Consider the following 20,849-nt stretch of genomic DNA (forward strand, 5'->3'; position numbering starts at 1 on the left):
TGTTAAAAAGGTCTGAAATGAAGCTGGCATCAAAGTGTTGCATGTTTCTATTTATACAATTTGTCGAAACCTCGAATTGCCACCAGAAATTAGAAATCACAATTCTAATTCGTAGGTGTCAGAATACTAGTTACTCAATTTAGACTTTGAAATATTTTTGTCTTGAATATTTTGCTCCTGAAGAAGGTATTTACCATCTTACCTTGCAATAAGATAGTCAAATTAGAGATATAAAATACTGAATAATTAATTTATGACTAACAAAACAACAGTCATAAGCAAAAAGATACCTCACAATGCTGATATCTTACTTAATCATTCTCGATCGACTGTAATTTCAAGTTTGTTCTGTTTTGACTAAAATTTTCATTCACGTTTAATAGAAAATATACTCACAAAATCATCTACAGCGTCTTTAACGGCTGTCACAGATAATACAACAACTAACGGAATAATTGTTGTTATGGGACTCAATGAAGATATTGCAGGAATTAACTGAAAAAAGAAAACATATTTCGATTAGAGACAAACACTCACCAATAAGAAATTCATGCAGAATAGATATAATATTTCCACTATTTTTCCAGGTGGTTAAAGCATTGGATTTAATTATGCTGGCATCGCAGGTGAAAAAACTTGGGTTCAAATCCCATGCCTGGCACCTTGTCCAGGGGGTAAAAAATTGAGTGGACAATACTTGGTGGAGTGGACCTGCTTGGGCATAGACTTGTTCTGAGTGAAAAAGATACAAGTTTCAGTTTATCTCGCTTGACAAATTAATTAATCAGAAGCTACAGGATATTTCCTCCCAACACAAAGAAACGTTCATATATTATTCATTAAACAATTTATAAAAGCCTAAATCAATTTAAACTTTCGGTAATACGATAATACTCTGCCAAACATGAATACATATAAACCATAGATATATCGTTCGATTTATATCCGAATCATGTTTGACACTTTGAAAAACAAAAAAGTTTTTTTGTATTCAATACTATGTTTTGCATAATTGAAAAAAGAAGTTTTGTTCGAAAATGTATCATCATTATAAATAATTTAACATCGGCTTCCAACAAGTAAAAGAAAACTTTTACAATAATTACTATAAATTTTTTAGTATTTAACAAAGAAGCCAAGGCTTTTGAAAAGACTAGCATAGTTGGTGGTTTTGGGTATAAGAACCCCATACTTATGCTCCTACTAGGGGGGTTACAATATTCAATTTCAAAATTAGATGGGTAAAGATGTCTGTCACTGCACACCCTCTCACACAGAGGGAAATGAAACGAAGCCAAAGTACCGAAAAGGTGCCGTATGTAAACAGTCATACCGAATATACCCTTGTTCATGATTAGGGTATGATATACCACTCAAAACAGACCAAATCTAAATGGGGTAAGATTCCAGAAATTTTGTGGAAAATATTTCAAGTTTATCCTTTTTGAGAAATAATGGAACTGGAAAAAATGCATTTGATGGCAATTTTATAGATAAAAATATAAGTTCATAGAAAACCATTACGATTGAATCGTGGAAATATAAAGTCAGAGGTCAAACAAGAATACCTGGAGAATCAAAAGCATCAAAAAATAAGCATTTGCAACTCTTTGAAATTGTTGAAATAAATTCAAAGGTAGAAAAGTGAGAACGGTGTATCTTGATGTGATGATCTTGTTTTTCTAAAATAATGAAAAAAGAAATTTTTATTGATATTTTCAATGAAAGTAGGAAGTTCTGGTGTAACATGACGTCAGTGTTGTCAATCATAACTTGGAAACTAAATTTATTAGGCTCAAGTTAGGTAACTTTATATATATCCAAGACTACATAGACATTTCAATTAATAAAGAGGTTTTGAAATTTCTAATCAAAAGTTCAAAGGATTAAACTAGGCGCATGAAGATGAAAGTTTTTCGAGCGGAAAATGGCACCGCAAACTTTTTACTTTTTAAACCATAGCAAACAAGGTAAATACATGAACCGGTGCCCCCGAAGTATGTGAACCAAGATGGCGGACATCGGAACGTAACATGGGTAACAGGTTAGGGTTAGGCGATCATTTTTTTCCAATTTTCCTTATTTTAGTCCTATTATCAGTTCGAAGACTAGCCAAGAGCTTCCCGTAGTATTTATACCTAAAATTATGGCCTAACCCTAACCTAGTACACATATTACATTCCGATGTCCGCCATCTTGGTTCGCATACTTCGGGAGTCCCCATGAACCTATATAACTGCCAGTCAAGTCTTGGATTCAGTAAACAAAAAAAAATGAACATGCACAATTGAAAAAGATCCTTTAATATTATCTGATCCAATGCAGTCATAGTAGAGATAAACAACGTCACCTCTAATTACTGCTTCCTCCAAATCTTAATTTTCTTATCTCATTAATTCTAACAAACAATTAAAACAAACTTCTAATTCACGAATCAGTGAAATAAATCTCAAAGGTAGTCGTTAATTCATGGAACATACGAATCAAGAATATGACAGTTATTTTTATAAAAATATAATAATCTCAATTCTAACTTTATAAACAAGAGAGCAATGCGCAAACATGTGAACCTGAATGTCAAAGGTCAAAAAAGTGTTTTTATCGTGTTTCATAGGACTTGTTGAGGAAAAAATAAAGTAAAATCATTCTAGTAAATTCTTCCATCTATAAGTACTATAAATTTAAAATCGAAGTTGAAAAAAAGCGAACCAACAACAACAATGTGAGTGGTGACCAACATAAACAAAAATTTAGCAGAATGATTCATGCAAACTTTGTCTAAAAACAGGTTTAAATAATTTCATAAATATAAATTGCAATATTGTAATATTATATACATACAAGCTAACTTGAGTCAAACATCTACCGGTACATTAAAATGATTATCCAATCTTCAATTCCTGAAGATTATCCAATCTTCAATTCTATCAGATTATGTTTGAAAATAAATACTAAATAAAAAAGTGAAAATAATGCATCTAAAACGTTTTAAAAATAATAAGATTCCTAATATTATGGAATCAAAAGCGAGGCTTAAAATATTGTAATAATTCACCTTATAGTTGAATTGAGCATTGTATTCAGGATCATTGGCTGTGATATATCTTGTTTCCTCTGTAACAAAAATCAAAACGTTATTAATAAATTTACTAGTTTACTTGCATTATTTGTAAGCAAGGTTGCAGGTCATAACATAAAATAGGAAATAGTAAAGGCTAAGAGAGTAGTGTCGAGTAACCATATAAGCTATATAACAGACATTCATTTCAACGAGGAATTTAGATCAACAAATCCCTACCGAGGAGAAATAAGGAAGAAATTTGAAAGTATTGATAGAGGAAATTTTACTCTGTATTACAAATATTTTTACCTTTTTGGTATCATTGAAATGCATATATAGCCTATACACATACATTATACACTATTAAAAATGTACAAATTCCAGAGTACAAGTTGCGTTTATCGCCAGTAAATGTTTAATTAAAGATTGAATACCAAATTGCAAATAGACTTTCTGTGCATATTGGGAGAGAAATTAGGAGCGCAAAAATAGGCCAAGGGAGAAATGTGTCAAAACCGGTTGGGCACCACTGTCTTAGATGATTCTGATTCTGAAACAGGAAGTGTAAGGAAGACTACCATAACCTTAGCATGCTGAACAATGAATAGAAACTATTGACAAATTAGGAATTCCCCTGGCATCCTTATTACTACATAGGAAAATGTATCAATTCTAATATTGATTTTGGGTATGTACTAATTGGTAGTTGTGGTGTCTCTTACACTGTACAGCAGCCAATTAGTTTACACTTCTAAGTACATGTTGAATGACATTTTGTTTATATCATGAACTGTCATAATGATAGTCTGGAAAAAAAACATTCGGGGTGGCAAAAATGATTATTCTTCCAATTTGAATAATTTCCAAAAATAATATTTTCGAATACGGAATATCAAATAAATTCAATACTTGTGTATGTTTAACACAGTACATTCAATATTTGGTGTTACTTTGTATGCAGTCTCAGTATATTTAGTTAGGGTTAAAAACTGAATCCCATGAGAATGTCTTTATGAGATTGAACGCATATCAAAAGCGGCCATACCATTTTGGTATGCAATTGAGATCATGTTAAGCAAGTGAGATGACATACCAAAGTGGCACCAAATATCCAAATAGGGAAGAAATATATGAATTTAAGATAAACAATGTTTTGCAAGTTCTCTACTGAGTTACAAATGAGATAAAGGTCCTTCTGTAAGACACTTAATTCCTAAAAACACTAAATTTGGGGATAATTTGCAAAATTATGCCAAAAAGCAAAAATTTATAAAATCAAATTTAACTAGACCCAAATTAATTTCTGAATGTTCGATCCATTTTCAACATCCCTGCATGAAGATAAAAATGATTCGATATATTCTCTGTCAACGAAGTTGTAAAAATAGAAGAATCGAAACTATTTTATGAAAAAAAGAATTTATATAAAATTAAACCGAATCTGAATTATTTGAATAACCAGTTTGTTGTAAACTTCCATGCTTACATAATCAAAGTAATTGCTAATCATGAATTTGATGATTACAGGATGGAATTATGGGATTATTGACCCAATATCAAATTCCCTGGAGACTAGGAAAATACAGATGACGTACAGACGTATGACATCTAAAAGCAAGCTATGCGATGTATTTATCTGAAATCAATGTCTCATTCCATAATGAGATGTTTAATGTTCATTAGTCAGTGTGGTCCGAACAGTGAATCCCAGAGGTTTTTGCGTTCGTTACTGTGGCTTGATTGACAGCATGCGAAAGTTTTCTGCTACTCAGGACGAGTTTTTGATAATGATGCCCCTTTATGCCAAACTTCAAACATAATTCGGGGAATTATCGAAATAAAGATGTTATGAGGATGAATAAATTAAAGGATCAATTAAGAATGAAATGTTTGCATTTTTGCGCTAAATCACGAAATGACCGAACAGGAACATTAGCGGGCAAGGGCAGTCAGTCATTGCTAACTAACCATCAGCACAATCCATCACACAGATACGAGACTATACACATAACTCTAATTTATTTATAAAAACTTTAACTCTACAGCTCGGATCTTTTGCCTATTTCAAATTGTAAATACTTCAGAACTTGGAATGAAAATTATAGCAACAAAGTTAATAGGTAAAAAATTATAGAAATGAATAATATAATTATTACTGTGTTACCTGGTACTTTTTCAGGAAAGCAATCGCCCATGGTGAAGTGTCAGTACTGTATAATGTATTGCACGATTCGTTCCAAAATAAAGTAAATCCACAATACTGCTATATTATCCAAAGACGTTTTTGTCAAAATTATCCGATTCAGAGATTTCTTTTCATTTCTTAATAAACATGATTATGCCGTCCATATCCATTATCGGTACTACTACTGTACTATACATGTATATAAAAATAATGATTTAAATCATTCAGTCGTTCGTAGTCTAATTCCTGAATTCATATTCCAGTATCTTTTTCATTTATTTTAACCTGTAACTTTATACTGTTATACGTCAGTACAGCAGTACGGTACCGTACGTGTATTTCGATGCTCTGTAACGTCAGCTTGTTCACTTTACTAATTGTCTCATGTTACGAACCTTTTAAAAAATATCTTACATCCCTCTATTATTAGCATTCATTGTTTATTTTCTCTACATAAAACTGAACCGACCCAGCGCGAACTTCCTTGGACACCAAAATAGAACAGCACGGCGACCGCCTCGCAACGTGAACAAAATATAAATACAAAGTTCACGCAAAGACGTTACGTTACGCAAATCCCATGTGATGTCGATTTTAGGAGAAAATACCTAAACCTACATCGCCGAGAATATTAAATATCGTTCTGATATAAGGAAAAATAATATAACAAAGAAAAACCCCATACTGCTTTACCAAAGATTTACTATACACAATGATTCATTTAAAAATTGCTTCAGTTCTACACTAGAGTGAATAGCCTGAATAAACGTTGCATATCCCTATGGAAGTATTGTCAGAGTATTTTATTCACTGCAAGGCCGTTCAACTTCCTTTGAACGGAACTTGTCTCTAGCTAGACAGGGTATCGTGTATGTCTGGAAAGCGGATTATGCTAAGCCGATTTGAATCTTTCCTTCACTGTATATCTTGCGTATCTCTCGGCTAAAAAAGCTCCCAAAATGAGCGAATTTGAGATCGTTGAAACCTAGAAACATGTACGGTATTGTTAAAAACATTTCTATGTAAACATTGTAAAGTCATCGCTAAATCAGCTTTCTCGACACGACGAATATCTCCAACGTAAAAAGCGATTGAAAGTTAATCACCTATTGCCCGCAGACAATATTAATTATGTAAGAAAATGCCTCCCGGACGTTGGAGATAATTACTATCAGAAATATACCGGCATATCTTTTACTCGGCCGTCACCGTGTGACATGAAAGTACAATACGGATGCCCGTATGAATCGCCGCACAACACTTACAATGGCAGGTGACGCACCTGCAAAACGGAAGGGAAAGAAAAGTCCCCATCGTATAATAACGATTATGATATAGTAATACTACAATCTGACTACATTTTATATGATGTCCCATGAATAGAATATTTCATATACATCTAAGAGTAGATGAAAGCCGATACTGCCGTTTAATCATAGGATGGACTAAGCCCTCTAGTCTGGTTACCAGAGCAGGTGCAATGAAATACGTTTGGGAAGTTGACCGATTAATTATTAACTCTCTTTTTCCTAATGATATATATATTCGTACTACCATCCTTGGTCATAATATGACAATAATAGTTATTTTCGGACTATTTTACGTTTATGTTCATGTTTTGTGAAGTATTCCCGCACTAACTAAAATCATTTTTGGCTTCCAACTATGATCCGTGCTTGATCCGTCAAAATTTTTTTTTTTGTAAATTTTTATTCTACTACTAGGTGAATTTTATTTGTGTAGGTATTTCAAAGCTTAGAGATACACGAAAGTATTTGTCATTACTTCAAAGATAAGTCATTTGATCGAGCGGGAAACAATTTCGCGCACATAATAAACAAACAAAGATTCCAGACAACTATCGTGAACATGCTCTTACATATCATGGAATATTTCGCGTTTCGCTTCGCTTGCGAAGCTGAGTCTGGTTTTTCTGCAAAGGTGACGTAATGCTCTTTGAGCAGAGCGCTTAAATCTTGTTTCTTTGTAACTCGTGTTCATCGGAGCGATGAGAGTGTGGCACGTTCTCTCAAAATTTTTTGAAATTTCTCTCTTCTTACCGGGTAAGGTCGAACAGTTTGCGGATACGTCATCTGGGCGCGTTTTAGTAGGAAGACGCGAAAATAGGCTTTTCAAAGAGATATAAGGGGTGTTCCTGGCACGTTTGGTTAACTAGTCATTACATATTATAAAATGGTACAAAAAGTCGATTGTAACCAGCGGAAAAAGAGGGTTAATATGCACGTGCTTTGTTTGTGGGAGAAATAGTAACTGACCAGTGATGACGTGCCACCCTGCATCGGCGAAGAGTCCAGCAATCTTTTCGCATATTTACCTTTCCCGGGATTCGAATGGCAAGCATATTTCTTTAGCTAATAACCACATCTCCCATTCAAGACGGAATTCTTCTACAAGGAGAATTTTGTCGTTCTTGGGGAAGAATTTTGCTTCGTATGTGCTGTATTATTATTATTAATGGGGCTTAGTTCTTTATTATTACTTTTTTTGTTAATACTTATTTATGGGGGCTCCCGAAGTATGCGAACCAAGATGGCGGACATCGGAATGTAATATGTGTACTAGATTAGGGTTCGGCCATAATTTTAGGTATAAATACTACGGGAGACTCTTGGCTAGTCTTCGAACTGATAATAGGACTGAAATAAGGAAAATTGGAAAAAAATTATCGCCTAACCCTAACCTGTTGCCAATGTTACGTTCCGATGTCCGCCATCTTGGTTCGCATACTTCGGGAGCACCTATTTATGTGCACATTATAAACGGCACAAAAGCAAGGTGCGACTTGCGCATAACTCTAGTCAATGATCTAATAAATAAAGACTGGATAAACAAAGTAGTTTTTATGCATAGAAGTGTTCCAGAACAGGGGAAAGGAGGAATTGAAAGAAAAACGTGGAATCAACTGGCTTAGTACATACGCCATAGTTGAGCTGTGGGTATCATTACAAGTTTTTCCGAATCGAACAATAAAATGAAAACACCTGTGCAAGATTACGGTACGCATGCCGCAAGGCACGAATGCTCGATTCGACACTGAAATAAATCACTATAGATTAGAATTTCATTTCCCTTACCTCACTTTGAAGCTGCCATAATTAACATGTTAGTGATCTGTTCAACTAAATCCATTATCCTTAACTTATATTACACAGATGTGGGGTAGTGATCGACTGACATTTTGCATGTATATCCATGAGTTTGTAGGTAGATCTCGAACATTGGACACACACAAATATCACAAAAAGCAATATAAAAATCCAGCTTTTGACAATAAAGTGCAAATCGCAGCGAACCACATAGGACTAACAACAACAATGTAAGGTGTTGTTTTGGTTTGCGATATCAGCTATGTGTCTATCCAATCCAAGAACATATCATTGAGAAAAATCTACCAATGTATTTCGATTTTAAGAATATTGAGTGTTTCAAAATTTAGGGGGTGGTAGATATTTTCTTATTAGTGATAAAACTATTTGAAACTTATAAAAAATGTGTTATGTATTTTTGACTAGTCATCTGCGCCGGCGTATGAGCGACTTTCTGAATATTCGGATACATTTTCATTTACGTTAAGAATTAAAGTATATATATATATTAAGGCCGCGCACAAGTCACCTATATTCAATAAATATAGACGCATAAGATTGTAAGTTTCGACCTTATAAACAATACGTAACTACTCACACCCGGGGTCGGCAACCTACGGCCCGCGGAGTAATATCGTCCGGCACGCGAAGCTTCACTGGATTATAGCGACAAAACGGCGGTTTTGAAGATTAACTTCATAATCCACGCTCGAGGAGTTGATTATATTCTTCACGTAACAGAATTTATTGTGAGACATTATTGTGAGACATGAGAGTCGATTAAAATATATTATAACTTAATAATTCAGTGAACAGCTACTCGTTTAACGAACCTACAATTTAATTATAATCAGAAAAATGGCAACACGCAGAAAAGTTGATGCTGAGTGCAGGGGGTTCAATGGCGCAGAAAATAGTCGAATATAGCTTCTTGAGATGCAATAAGGAAATAAATTTATATTCTATTCGAGTGATGCATCACTACTTGATTTTTATAAAAAGTTATCTTCTTGAAGGAAAACTCTAAACCAAATTTGACAACCATGCATTCACATCGATGTTCGGAAGTACATATGCGTGCGAACAATTATTTTCGAAAATGAACTTTACAAAGAACAATCTGAGAACTCGGATTAGTGACACCAATTTAAAGAATGTTCTAATCTTGTCTTCATCCAGCGTGCCGCCTAAAGTCGAAAAGATCGCAAGCGTGATGCAACAACAAGTGTCACATTGAATGTCATTCGTAAATTTTTTTTCTTTTAGTAAGACGACTAAGTTGAGTTCACGTGTTGTCACAGTCTTCGCGCGCTGTTTAAAATCTAAAATTTCAACTTCTGATCTGTACGAAAAAACTGTGATTTATAGCCCATCCGTTCAATTTTACCTTGTATATATAAAAATATGTGCGGCCCGCCAAGACTTGCAAGTTACAAGCCTTAATTTTGACCCGCGAGCGACAAAAGGTTGCCAACCTCTGACTTACACATACATACAAGTTCGTTTACATTACATTTTTATTTTTGTAAACATGGCAAAATGAGGAGAAAAAGAAAAATGTAAGAAAAGTATTTTACAAGTTTATTCAAGACAAGAACATATAGAAATATCACCAAAATATCGGACAAAAATTATACATTTTTCGATTAAGGATTTTTTGAGAAAAAAATTATTGATTTGCTGACATCATGCAGGGTCAAAGGGCAAAGCGTAGATGGATGGGGTTTGTCATTTTGAGCAATGATAAAGCAAACCATAGTCCAATCAATCACTCATGCGAAACATACATTATTTTAAATTTTTCCACACTTTGCTTAATTTCCATCAACTAACATTGGTCATATTTAAGCAGCTCACTTCGAAATGTTGTTCAATAACATAATTTAGGATAAATGAAAACCCATGAAATTTAACCATTGGAAATCAACCTTCGTTCATTTTATTTTCAGAAAAAACGGAATATATTTGTAGAGAAATCATAATAGTTCCATAACAATACTTGTAAAATTGATTGTTACCACCAACATTCATGATTGAATGAAGTATTTTCAAACTGTATATAAACTATCAATAAATGCTTTATTTTGGTTAAAAAAATAGGTCTACCGGAATTACACTCTGTCCCAGAACTAACATTACAGATGTTGCAAAATCAGAAAAAATTATTGGTATAACAAAATTAAACCATTATATATTCGTATAAAAACTATTTAAAAATTACATTTATTTTTCAAAAAGAAATAGATGAAAAGCGACACAAAAACATCACTAACGAGCAAAACAATATTTTTACAGATTTTTTAGTAAAAAATAAACAAAAATGACGAATACAATCATGTTATATTTAATCTCAGCAAAATACTTTACTTCCTAAAAAAAATAAAACTCTGATGAAACTTATTAAAAAGTAGGATGAAGCCAGAACAATTCTTCTAGTATTCCTATAGTAAAAATTTCATTTTTTTTTGAAATTCACATTTCAAGGGCCCATAATAGGCCCTCTGTTATTTATAGCTTTCCAGGTCCTCATATAGAGCCAATTTTTTTGATTGAGGAAAGCAGACAGTCAGTGAAATTTGGATTTGGCAGTGACTTTTATGCGCAAAATTCCAGTGGACCACCTAAAAGCCGGCTCCCTTTTTGTCAATATGGTAACTTTGAATGTCACAATTCCAAGTTTTATTCAAATTTGATATTTTTGTAAAGCATACTTTAACAGTATAGAGTGTTACTATGATTATCTATGTTATAGACATAGAATCGCCCTGGCTTAGAAAAGAATAAATGCTTTATATTGGCAATAAAGACATCTCAAAGAATTTAAAACTGATACAACCTTACAAAATGCGGAATAAGAAGATTCAAGAGTGCATTTGGGTGATAACAATTCAGAAATCAGAAAAAATCGTTAAAATGCTATCATTTTTTTTTATAAAAGTGTCCCAAAAACCATATTTTTCAATGTAATACCAATTTAATAAATCCACTAGAGGCAGTAACGATAAAATCTTAAAACAAACTATTACTGCAAAAAGAACGATATATGTGACAAAAAGAGAATGGAACAAGAAACACGATAAAAGACAATCAATTGGCAACCCCATTGGAATACTGGAATTTAAACTATTCAAAACAGAACCAAACAAATTGCATCTTGTTCCATTCAAATTACGAGGCACAAAAACAGGAGTGCAGTTTCAAAATAAAAAACAAAAACATAAAAACAAAAGCAGCCATATTTATGTCCGCTAAAAATGTGTCGAAACTAAAATTTGACGAGTATTATTTATAAAATCATCCTCACTAAACAAAAGTGCGACACCTCAAACGTTGAAACTTTAAATTGTGTACATAATTTAATGTCATGTTTGTCCAGCTGCTTTGAACAAGAAACAACCCGGCAAGGTTACCAGCTCAAAAATAATTTTTTTTTAAAAAAGAAACTTCATGATATGGCCTGTGAAAATCACCATTCACTGGACCCAAAGATGTTTTGTAAACCAGGAGTTCTCAACCATTAGTCTATCATTTAATCTTAGCGGGGGGCCAGATCAGTGGTTCTCATACGGAAGGGCGTGTCCCACAAAAAGGGGGCGGCATAGACAATTTTTGAGAGGGCGTGAGGCTAATTAAAAATAAAAATATTTGATCTTGGCCGCCTTATTTTGGATATTAACGTTCCATTCCACAAATTTTCAACGTGTTTTTTGAATAAAACATACTTTCACCTTACTATCTGTTATTGTTAGCTTATTGTTAGCTAGTTCTTCTTGAGGTGAGGTGTGAGAAAATTCTAAAAAGGGGGTTCGAAAAGTTAGAGGACCACTAGATATTTTCTCAGACGTCCTCTCACATTTGGCCATATACTTTCTCGTTTGCATAATTCACCTAGTGGTAAATACCCATGAGTAGTAGATTTACCCCCGGTTGAGAACCCTGATCTCAGTAGTATAAAAAAAAAAAACTTGAAAAATAAATTTGTATCTGTTACGCTTCACACAAGTTGAACATAACTGGAGGAATACAGAAAATCTATGTTGAAATTTGTTAATACAGCTTTTCCACTTGTACAGCATGATTTTACACTACTGACAGAAACATGAATATTAATTAGAAAAAATAAAATCTAAAAATATGAGAGAAATCTGGTTTTGACCAATCGTACTGGATTAAACCGGTCATGGCCAGATTGTACCAAAATTATTGTCTTTCATACTCTCATAAAGAAAATCTGTCTCAAATCATTTTCAATGAATAAAAGTAGATCAATTATTACTACTTGTGTACAAAATAAAGCAACTCTGACCACAAGTCATCTACACAAAAGTCCGCAAACAGAAAATCAACAGCATTCTGAATTCTCAATATCATATAAATGGCTCCATATTGGCAAAATTCCACTTCGTACTAGACTGGTTAAAGCTGGTCATAACCGGAACAATCCAGAATACCATCATGGCACTAGTGGAGTGAGTACTCATGAAAAAAAGTTAAAAAATAGAAAAATTGTCATCAATGTTGCGCCAGGCCTTCTGTCTCTTCCACGCTTCGTCGAACTGCGGATTGGACCAGACCGGACATCGCAGCGGCACGGACAAGTTCATATTTGACCTTTAACCTTTGTTTTTCACAAACTTTTTCAAGATGAATTGAGACGAAGGTCATCTTCCATCAACGGATCTTCTATCATTTTTGCGTCCAGCATTTGTAATTCTTCAAAGCCTATATTCACCTTCAGGTCATCTCCGGGGAAGTAATCATTGCCGAAATCTGCCATCCCAGACCCTGACATAACAACGGAAGTTGGGTATCCCGGGACCTCCCCACTCAGGCCAGATTTTTGGGGATCATCAACACCTGAAAAATAGAATTCGAAGCTTTTGTCTTTTTGAAGCTAAAAGTCTTTTTATGAAGTAAATCCAATAGAATCAGATCTCGGAATTATCATCTTCAGCCAAAACAAGCTGATGGTATAGATCAGAGCTGAGCGAGGTTTTTGTACCAATGGCCAAAAATTTTGCCCATCTGGACTGGTGAGCAATGTAAGTGTTACGCAAAAATTTACATTTTAAGAACAATATTTACAGTGTTTTACAAAAGCAAAAATTGAAAACAATAAGCCTCGTGCCAAAATTAAATTTAATCGCAACAAACTACTTGACCCATTTTCAGCTGAAACATGAAAATTTGGGTTTATTTTGATTGGTCAGCATCAGGCGGGCCAGATTAAATTACCCACCGGGCCAAATTTGGCCCACAGGCCGTTGTTTGCTCATGTCAGATCTAGATGTATGAATGGCGAATGAAATAGCAACCAAGCACCGCTTATCATAATCAACACTCTGATGACTAGAAAGAAGCTATAGGACAAAGGTATTTCTTACTTTAAACTAATAGTGAATGGGCTTTGTGAAGGCCTTTGCATGTGGCCCACAGAGAACCACTTCGCCCTGTGGCCCTCACGAGGAGCCAAGGTGCCAGTTTGAGAATCCCTGTCGTCTGAGACTGATAATTAAATTGGTTTTGCTTTTATGTTGCTCATAGAAATAAACTAGCATGATTTGTATAATTACCTGTAAATACGATGTCTGGTATTTTTGATGTTGGTGATATGAGGTTTTTATGGAAAAAATTATTGCTCCCATTATTGTAAGTGTGGATGCTGCTATCAGAACCTAAACAAAACGTTCAATTGTAAATGAAAGAATGAATATCAATAATCAGTTGTTTGACCAATTACAATACGTTCAATATGAATTGGTAGAACATCAACAGAAATGTTGAAGATAGTAATGCTGCACAACAAAACAACTAATAGTAAAAGCTATCTAACAGAAAATGACCTTGAATTTTATAAAATATTGACTTACGGGATAGAGTAACCTAAACAAAATATCAAGAAGCAATTAACAAATTTGAATAATTTATCATTCAACTAATCAAATACTCAGACGGTTGTGGAGTTGAGTAAATATATACCAGACCAAACTCTGAATACAAGCCTCAAGCTATTTAAAAATGACAAAAGTTTTGACTAACAACAGACTGGAAGAAAATTTGACTCTTGACTTGAGATCCCTAATTTTTCACCCCAAGGAATTGCCGTATGCATTCTTCAAGATCTGTTGAGGTTAGTCAACAATTTCTTATAAGGACTCAAGACTCCACATATTTTGAGAACAGCCCCCAGAACTCAAAGATTTTGTTCCCTGTTAGCACAAACCCATTTTAAAGACAAGTACAGTAAAACCTCCACTAACAGAAGACCCTAATACGAAATTTCGAAACATGTTTTTATATAAATATTGCGATTAACGAATGTTGTTATTAATGCCTGAAAATCCGAAATTTAAAAAAAACGTGCTGCAGGCCGTTTCAAGCAGACAAACAGCTCGGTTCGAAAGTGGCATGCCTGAGCTGTTCTGCCATTAGCCTGTTTGTTTCTCGCAGGTACGTACAATGCGTATCTCTCCGTTTCAGTTGCTACTGAATTTTCTGCTTACGAAAAGAATTAATTTGGTAAGTAGAGTATTCAAGCTTAATGATAATTGATAACAATTAAAAAACTATACGGATCTTTCTGCTTACTTCTTTGTTGCGGTGCTCCATAACCACCATCCCCTGAAAGAAGATGCAAACTCGAGCTGTAGACAGGAGGAGGCATCGATGTGTGTTGTAGACCAGACGAACACACAATATCATTTCCAACTACATGGAATTGCTCAAACTGAAAGAGAAGGAAGTAGAGAGAGGTTAAAGGTTACAGAATTTCTCTGTATAGTTAGCAGAAGCAAGCTGATAGGAACTTTTAAACTAAGATTGCGAGTTGAATATTCACCCTGTTTGAGAAATGACAATAACATATACACACAATAATTTGTTGAAAAAACTAGGTCGAAAACGTAGGTCTTGAAAATCAACTTATTAGCCGGAAAATACGGTACTTGCAAGTTGCAATAGCCAAAAACTTTCAATTTTGTTCCGACTGGGTGGCAATTTGCACAACAGATCTGATTGGTCAATTTGTATTGGACATCCCTGGTTTGAAGCAGTGCTCTTTATCCTGCTCCAGCATTTTGAATTAATGCCACTAGAATTCTGTTAGAGGAGAATTAGGTACTCCCGTAGTGTGTGTATCAGGTTAGAAACTTAGGGTTAGACCATATTTTTATTCCGATTTTCCTTATTTTAGTTCTATTACGAGTTAGGGGACTGTCTGTGTTAGCCAAGTAAATATACCACCTGCCCATAGGTTTCAGCCCTTTTACGCAACTTGATGTGAAGTAGGCGAACAAAATTAGTTACCTCCATATTAACGCCAAGAATTCTAATGCTGATAATGAAAAAAATGAGTTACCTGGTGTTGTAATGGCTGCATACTTGTGAGATCTGTTCTGTAATAAGCTTCTGATAAAGCAGGATTTGTAGTTGATGTTAGTTCAGGTAAATGCTGAAAAATAAACATAAAAATCATGAAAAGAATAAGACAAAAATCAAACTTGATACATTATTTAGGTAATGACACACCGCGATGCTGGGATACATGGACACAAGGTCAAAAGAATTGTACTGAATACCATATGATGATGTACCCACAAATTATGGAAACAAGCAAAATATAGGGTGAAATATCGACAGACTGTGACAATGTCACGACATTCTCATCAGGAGTGCAGCCAGTGGGGAGGTTAGAAGATATTTGAAGTAGGACAAGTAAATATTCACCAAATGACGTTTGGCAGAGGGAGGCGTTAGGTTCTCTGAACTCCTTACAAAATTGTGAATTGAGCTTTTTTAATTTCACCTAACCCTCTTAATACAAAAAAATCTTGGCAGCACCCCTGATTCTCATTGATATTTGAATTTTATATCCTTGATATCCACTAAGAGAATAACTTGAAAAAGATTCATAAAGATTCTAAACAACTTTGGAACGTAGTAAATACATTTTCCCAATTATCAAAACAAGGTGAATTGACTGGTCAAGACATACACCCAGAATCACAAGCAGAGCTCAATTCATTGAATCACTTGTCAAATTATGGATACATTGACTAGTCCATCATCTGTCATTCAGTAAATCAAAGTGTAAATTGTCATATAATGTACAATATAGCTATAAGAAACATTGAATAAGTCTCGCTGCGATTTTACATAAATTCGCCGTAAATCATAATTGTGACACACAATGGATCATGGTTATGGTTATTACAGATCAATAAAATTAATACACATGTATGGAATATCAGCAGACATTAAATCAATTACCAAGCCAAACAGAAAAGTTTAGAAGGTTATAAGTACGTGAATATGAGAAAGTTAGTTCGTAATATAGTCATGTTTTTATGTCTTATACTGCACAGGTATGTGTGACTATGATTTCATCATAGATGATTTGCTGTAAAGTTTAGAATAAAAAGGATTTGAGAAATTGTGATGTCATAACAGGTCATAGAAAGGTCTACAACAAACCGAGCATTTTTCAATAAGTTCTGCCAATTAGTTAAACTGGATCACACATATGTTTATATGGTTGAAATTAAAGCTGTTTTAAATAAAATTTCCCTTTCAAATATGACACACTTGCATACAATGATCACATTGTTTATTCAAAATAAAGTTTTCGAAATGCACAAAGAAACCTTTCTACCAATGTTAGAGCAATGACAGAATCCCAAATTAAATTGTCAGAAGAATATGGATAAGTTAAAGCAAGATGGATGTTGCATAAAGTAATAGAACATTCAAATCATGAATCTAATTTTATTACTAATTGGCAAGGTAGTTGACTGTTAGTCAATAGCCTGTTATATATAATTCCATTACTGCCATTATGATACAGAAAACAGTGCACTCCTGTAGTGTGTGTACCAGGTTAGGGTTAAGCCAGAATTTTATTCAGATTTCCCCTATTTTAGTTCTATCACGAGTTCGAGACTGTCTGTGTTAGCCAAGTGAATATACCCGCTATAGGATTCAGTCCCTTTACACAACTTGATGTAAAGTAGGCGAACAAAATTAGTTTCTCCCATAATGGTAACACAATTACAAACTTACATAAAGGAATGCAATGGTTAACATAAACAGTAATTTATGCCACGATGATAGGATAACAATATTCTACAATAATAACTACACTACAGTTTCCGTTATAATTTTCTATTTTCTCACTATATTAATTTTTAATTCTGAAATAAAAATTGACATCGCCCCAGACAATTTTTTCCCTAAAAGACAAATGAGTCCAATAATAATAACCAATCCAGAAAATTTAGAGTGTCAACCAAAGTATACAATCACTGTTGAATTACCCAAATACATGGTCAATATCCAATTAGACTTATAATCACTTTCTTACCTGTATAAGGAAGTTTTATTGCACATAGATTTATCTTACAAAAAATACAACTATCACATTTATGTGCAGTCAATGCATGGAACGAATTAGGAACAGAATGAGTCAGGCAATATAAAGATGAATCAATGAGCAATGATTGTAATCAATAGTATTGTGAACATGTCGTGACTCGAAGTTGAATGGTAAAAAAGAAATGGAGATTTATGGTAGTAGACTAGTAGTATAGTATTATTCTCACAAACAAAATAAGTGATCCTATTCAAATACTGTATATAATGCAGTATTATGATATAAATATAAATCCAATCAGGGATGTCCATGACAAACTGTACTCAAATTCTTGATTTCGGAATTATGAGGAATTTAAAAAATTATCGTTTGGAGTGATTATATTCTCACAGTATGACCAATAAGGGCTTATTTAGTTTTTGTAAACTGCAGAAAAATAGAAAGCCATTGTTAAACATAACTTTTCATTTGATCAAATGTAATATCGCAGAGCCATTCTAGTTGGTGAATGATTACTGAATATGTTTAAAAATTAACAGTTTTGTATTTTTGGTATGTAAAATTGCAATCGTTTGAACCATATAGTAACAGTATAGTCTAAAGCAGGGGTCGGCAACCTTTTGTCGCTCGCGGGCCAAAATTAAGGTTGCAAGTCATTGCTGGGCCGCACATATTTTTAGAAACTGAACGAATGGTACTTTTTTTAATAAAAATCAAGCAGTGATACATCCCTCGAATGGAATATAGATTTATTTCCTCATTGCATCTCATAAAATTCCATTTGAATATTTTCAGCGCCATTGAACCCTTTGCACTTAGCATCAACTTTTCTGCGTTTTGTCGCCATTTGCTTTATTATAATTAAATTATATGCTCATCCAACGAGTAATTGTGCATTATATACTTGTTAGGTTATAATATAATTTAGTCTAAAGAATATATTCGTCAAAACGGATGTTTTGTTACTATAATTTAGTGGAGCGTCGCGGGCCGGATTATAGTGCTCCGCGGGCCGGATCCGTCCCGCGGGTCGTAGGTTGTCGACCCCTGGTCTAAAGCCACATATTCCTATGCCTAACCTATAGGCAATTTTATTAATTTCAACAAACTTACAAATTTTAGTAACTGGAAGGCCAAGATATCAAAGTTTCATTTCATGAGTAAACAACAAGAGTGACCAAAGAATATGAATTATAGGGATTCTGTATTCAAACTTCAGTAAAGAATAATTCAAAACCATATGGAGGTATGCGGTCGATAAAGTACAATTTTAACGAAAAAAACTTTGACAATAAAAGGAAGCTTGACCACCAGTTCAGTGGAAGAAACAATAGGATAATTAGGTTGATTAATAAAGTAACTTCCTGAAATAGGATGCACGAATGTTCAGATTACGATAAATTCCCTTTGCAATTTTAAAAATTTTTAAAACTTTATGAAAACCCTATATTTCAAACGGCTCATGATTTCAGAAACTGAATAAAATTTTCAGTATCGTTGGTCGCCTCTTGAAGATTCATTTATTATACGGAATGTTCATTACAAGACCACAGAGTTTCATAAAACAATGGTGGGGCAATACGAAAACCAGAACCTGTTATGAATGCACTACAAAACAGCTGATCAAAACAAAGCTTTTCTCAGTATCACGGTATTCAATTTCAAAATGTAATTTTTGTGCTACCATGCTCAAAACAATGATGCGAGTCTCCATTTAACAAAAAGGGCCTACAACTACTAAAAAGCCTAGGTTAAATTAAGGTGTGGCCAGCGGTTTCACCCAGTTATTTGTATCTGGCCCTCTTGTATTAAAGGTTGCACACCCCTTCGTAAAGTCATTATTAAAGGTATTTGTAGAAGTGAAAATATAAATGATAATTATATATTTTTTTACCTGGGGTGATGCACTGGGCGATAAGCTCCCGTGGGAAGTTGGTGAAGTGGGAGATGTGATGGGGCTCGTCATATTTGGCCCGGAAGAATGCCTGTGGCCCCCGATTTGCTGCGGATGTGGTGGATTTGGATATTGTCCAACTTTCGAAGCTGCATTTACATCGACACGGAGTACAGGATGAGCACTATTGACAGCTGAATAAAAAAAGATAAACATGAAAACGAATAGGAACACCTCCGAATCGATTCATAATTCCTAGGTTTAATGGTAATTACTGGTAGGCTAGTCATTGGTGTTTCATGTCTATGACTTTCATCTGCTGCCATAATATTTCAAAAAGAGTAATAAATGTTCAAGTCCCAATTCCCAAAGCAAGGCCTAAATGGGGGTTGGTGTAATCTGCTATACTACGGCTTTTGTAGTGAATTTTACCCCCAAAATATGATGGAGTGTCTCCTATTTCACAATTCCTGTTATTTTCTCAGGCCTGAATATTGTGAAAGATCTACATCTTTATTGTAGTCTTTACGGTTCTAAATACTGTAAAATTCCATTTATTTCACAGGACTAAACAAAGTGAAATTATATATTTTATTGTCTCTACAGTTTTAAATGCAGTAAGTTTTGACTTAATTTACAGTTTAACTGTAGTGAGACCTAACTTATTTCACAGCACCAAATGTATTAAAATCCTGTTCATGTCTGGACATAGGGAAATTCCATATTATTCACAGCCCTGATTGCAATAAAATATTAACTTTATTTACAATATTAAATCAAGTAAATTTCCACCTATTTATAGTCCTTTAACAGTGAAAATTCAAACTTCGTTTCAGTCGGAGTTTTACATAAACAGTAAACACCAAATTAAACAAACACTATTAAGCTCTTCTTTATACCAACTTAGAACTAGGATATAAAAGTAATCTATTGACCAATCCCAACCAAATTGTGATGTAAAAATAGAACTTTACAAGTGCGTATATTTGAGGAAAAATTGTTCAAAACAGAATCAACAATAGTATAACTGAGCGACAGGCCATAAAATTTATGAAGATAGTAATCCAATCTACACGGGCTGTTAACAGGGTTGGCAGAAATGAAACCGTTAATAAAAATAGGCATCGATAAATGGTCTCTATCGTCTCTCGAATTAGAATTGCTCTATAGAAAGCGGTTTTATTTTTAGGGCAGTTAAACAATATGTGTACCGACAATCATTTGCATATACTATT

The 20,849-nt window shown here is 34.0% G+C and overlaps 2 protein-coding genes across 5 annotated transcripts in view; both read right to left on the reverse strand.

Moving 5' to 3' along the window:
• LOC120333630 (phospholipid-transporting ATPase ID-like) overlaps positions 1–5,456 on the reverse strand; it is a 30,873-nt gene extending 25,417 nt beyond the window's left edge. For both annotated transcript variants that reach the window (XM_078109593.1, XM_078109594.1), the window contains exons 1-4: positions 5,226–5,456; positions 3,056–3,114; positions 1,569–1,682; positions 397–495 (exon numbers count right to left, since the gene is read on the reverse strand). In XM_078109593.1, the coding sequence (XP_077965719.1) occupies positions 397–495; positions 1,569–1,682; positions 3,056–3,114; positions 5,226–5,256 (303 nt within the window). In that variant the 5' untranslated portion in view covers positions 5,257–5,456. The remainder of the gene's footprint in view (positions 1–396; positions 496–1,568; positions 1,683–3,055; positions 3,115–5,225) is intronic.
• A 4,396-nt stretch (positions 5,457–9,852) lies between these two features.
• The window catches only part of LOC120334552 (CREB-regulated transcription coactivator 1-like), a 33,168-nt gene continuing 22,171 nt past the window's right edge, over positions 9,853–20,849 (reverse strand). For all 3 annotated transcript variants that reach the window (XM_039402058.2, XM_039402059.2, XM_039402057.2), the window contains 5 exons: positions 19,615–19,808; positions 15,711–15,803; positions 14,942–15,080; positions 13,927–14,028; positions 9,853–13,210 (listed from right to left, as the gene is read on the reverse strand). In XM_039402058.2, the coding sequence (XP_039257992.2) occupies positions 12,993–13,210; positions 13,927–14,028; positions 14,942–15,080; positions 15,711–15,803; positions 19,615–19,808 (746 nt within the window). In that variant the 3' untranslated portion in view covers positions 9,853–12,992. The remainder of the gene's footprint in view (positions 13,211–13,926; positions 14,029–14,941; positions 15,081–15,710; positions 15,804–19,614; positions 19,809–20,849) is intronic.

This window comes from Styela clava, chromosome 15, assembly GCF_964204865.1.
Source record: "Styela clava chromosome 15, kaStyClav1.hap1.2, whole genome shotgun sequence".
NCBI lineage: Eukaryota > Metazoa > Chordata > Ascidiacea > Stolidobranchia > Styelidae > Styela > Styela clava.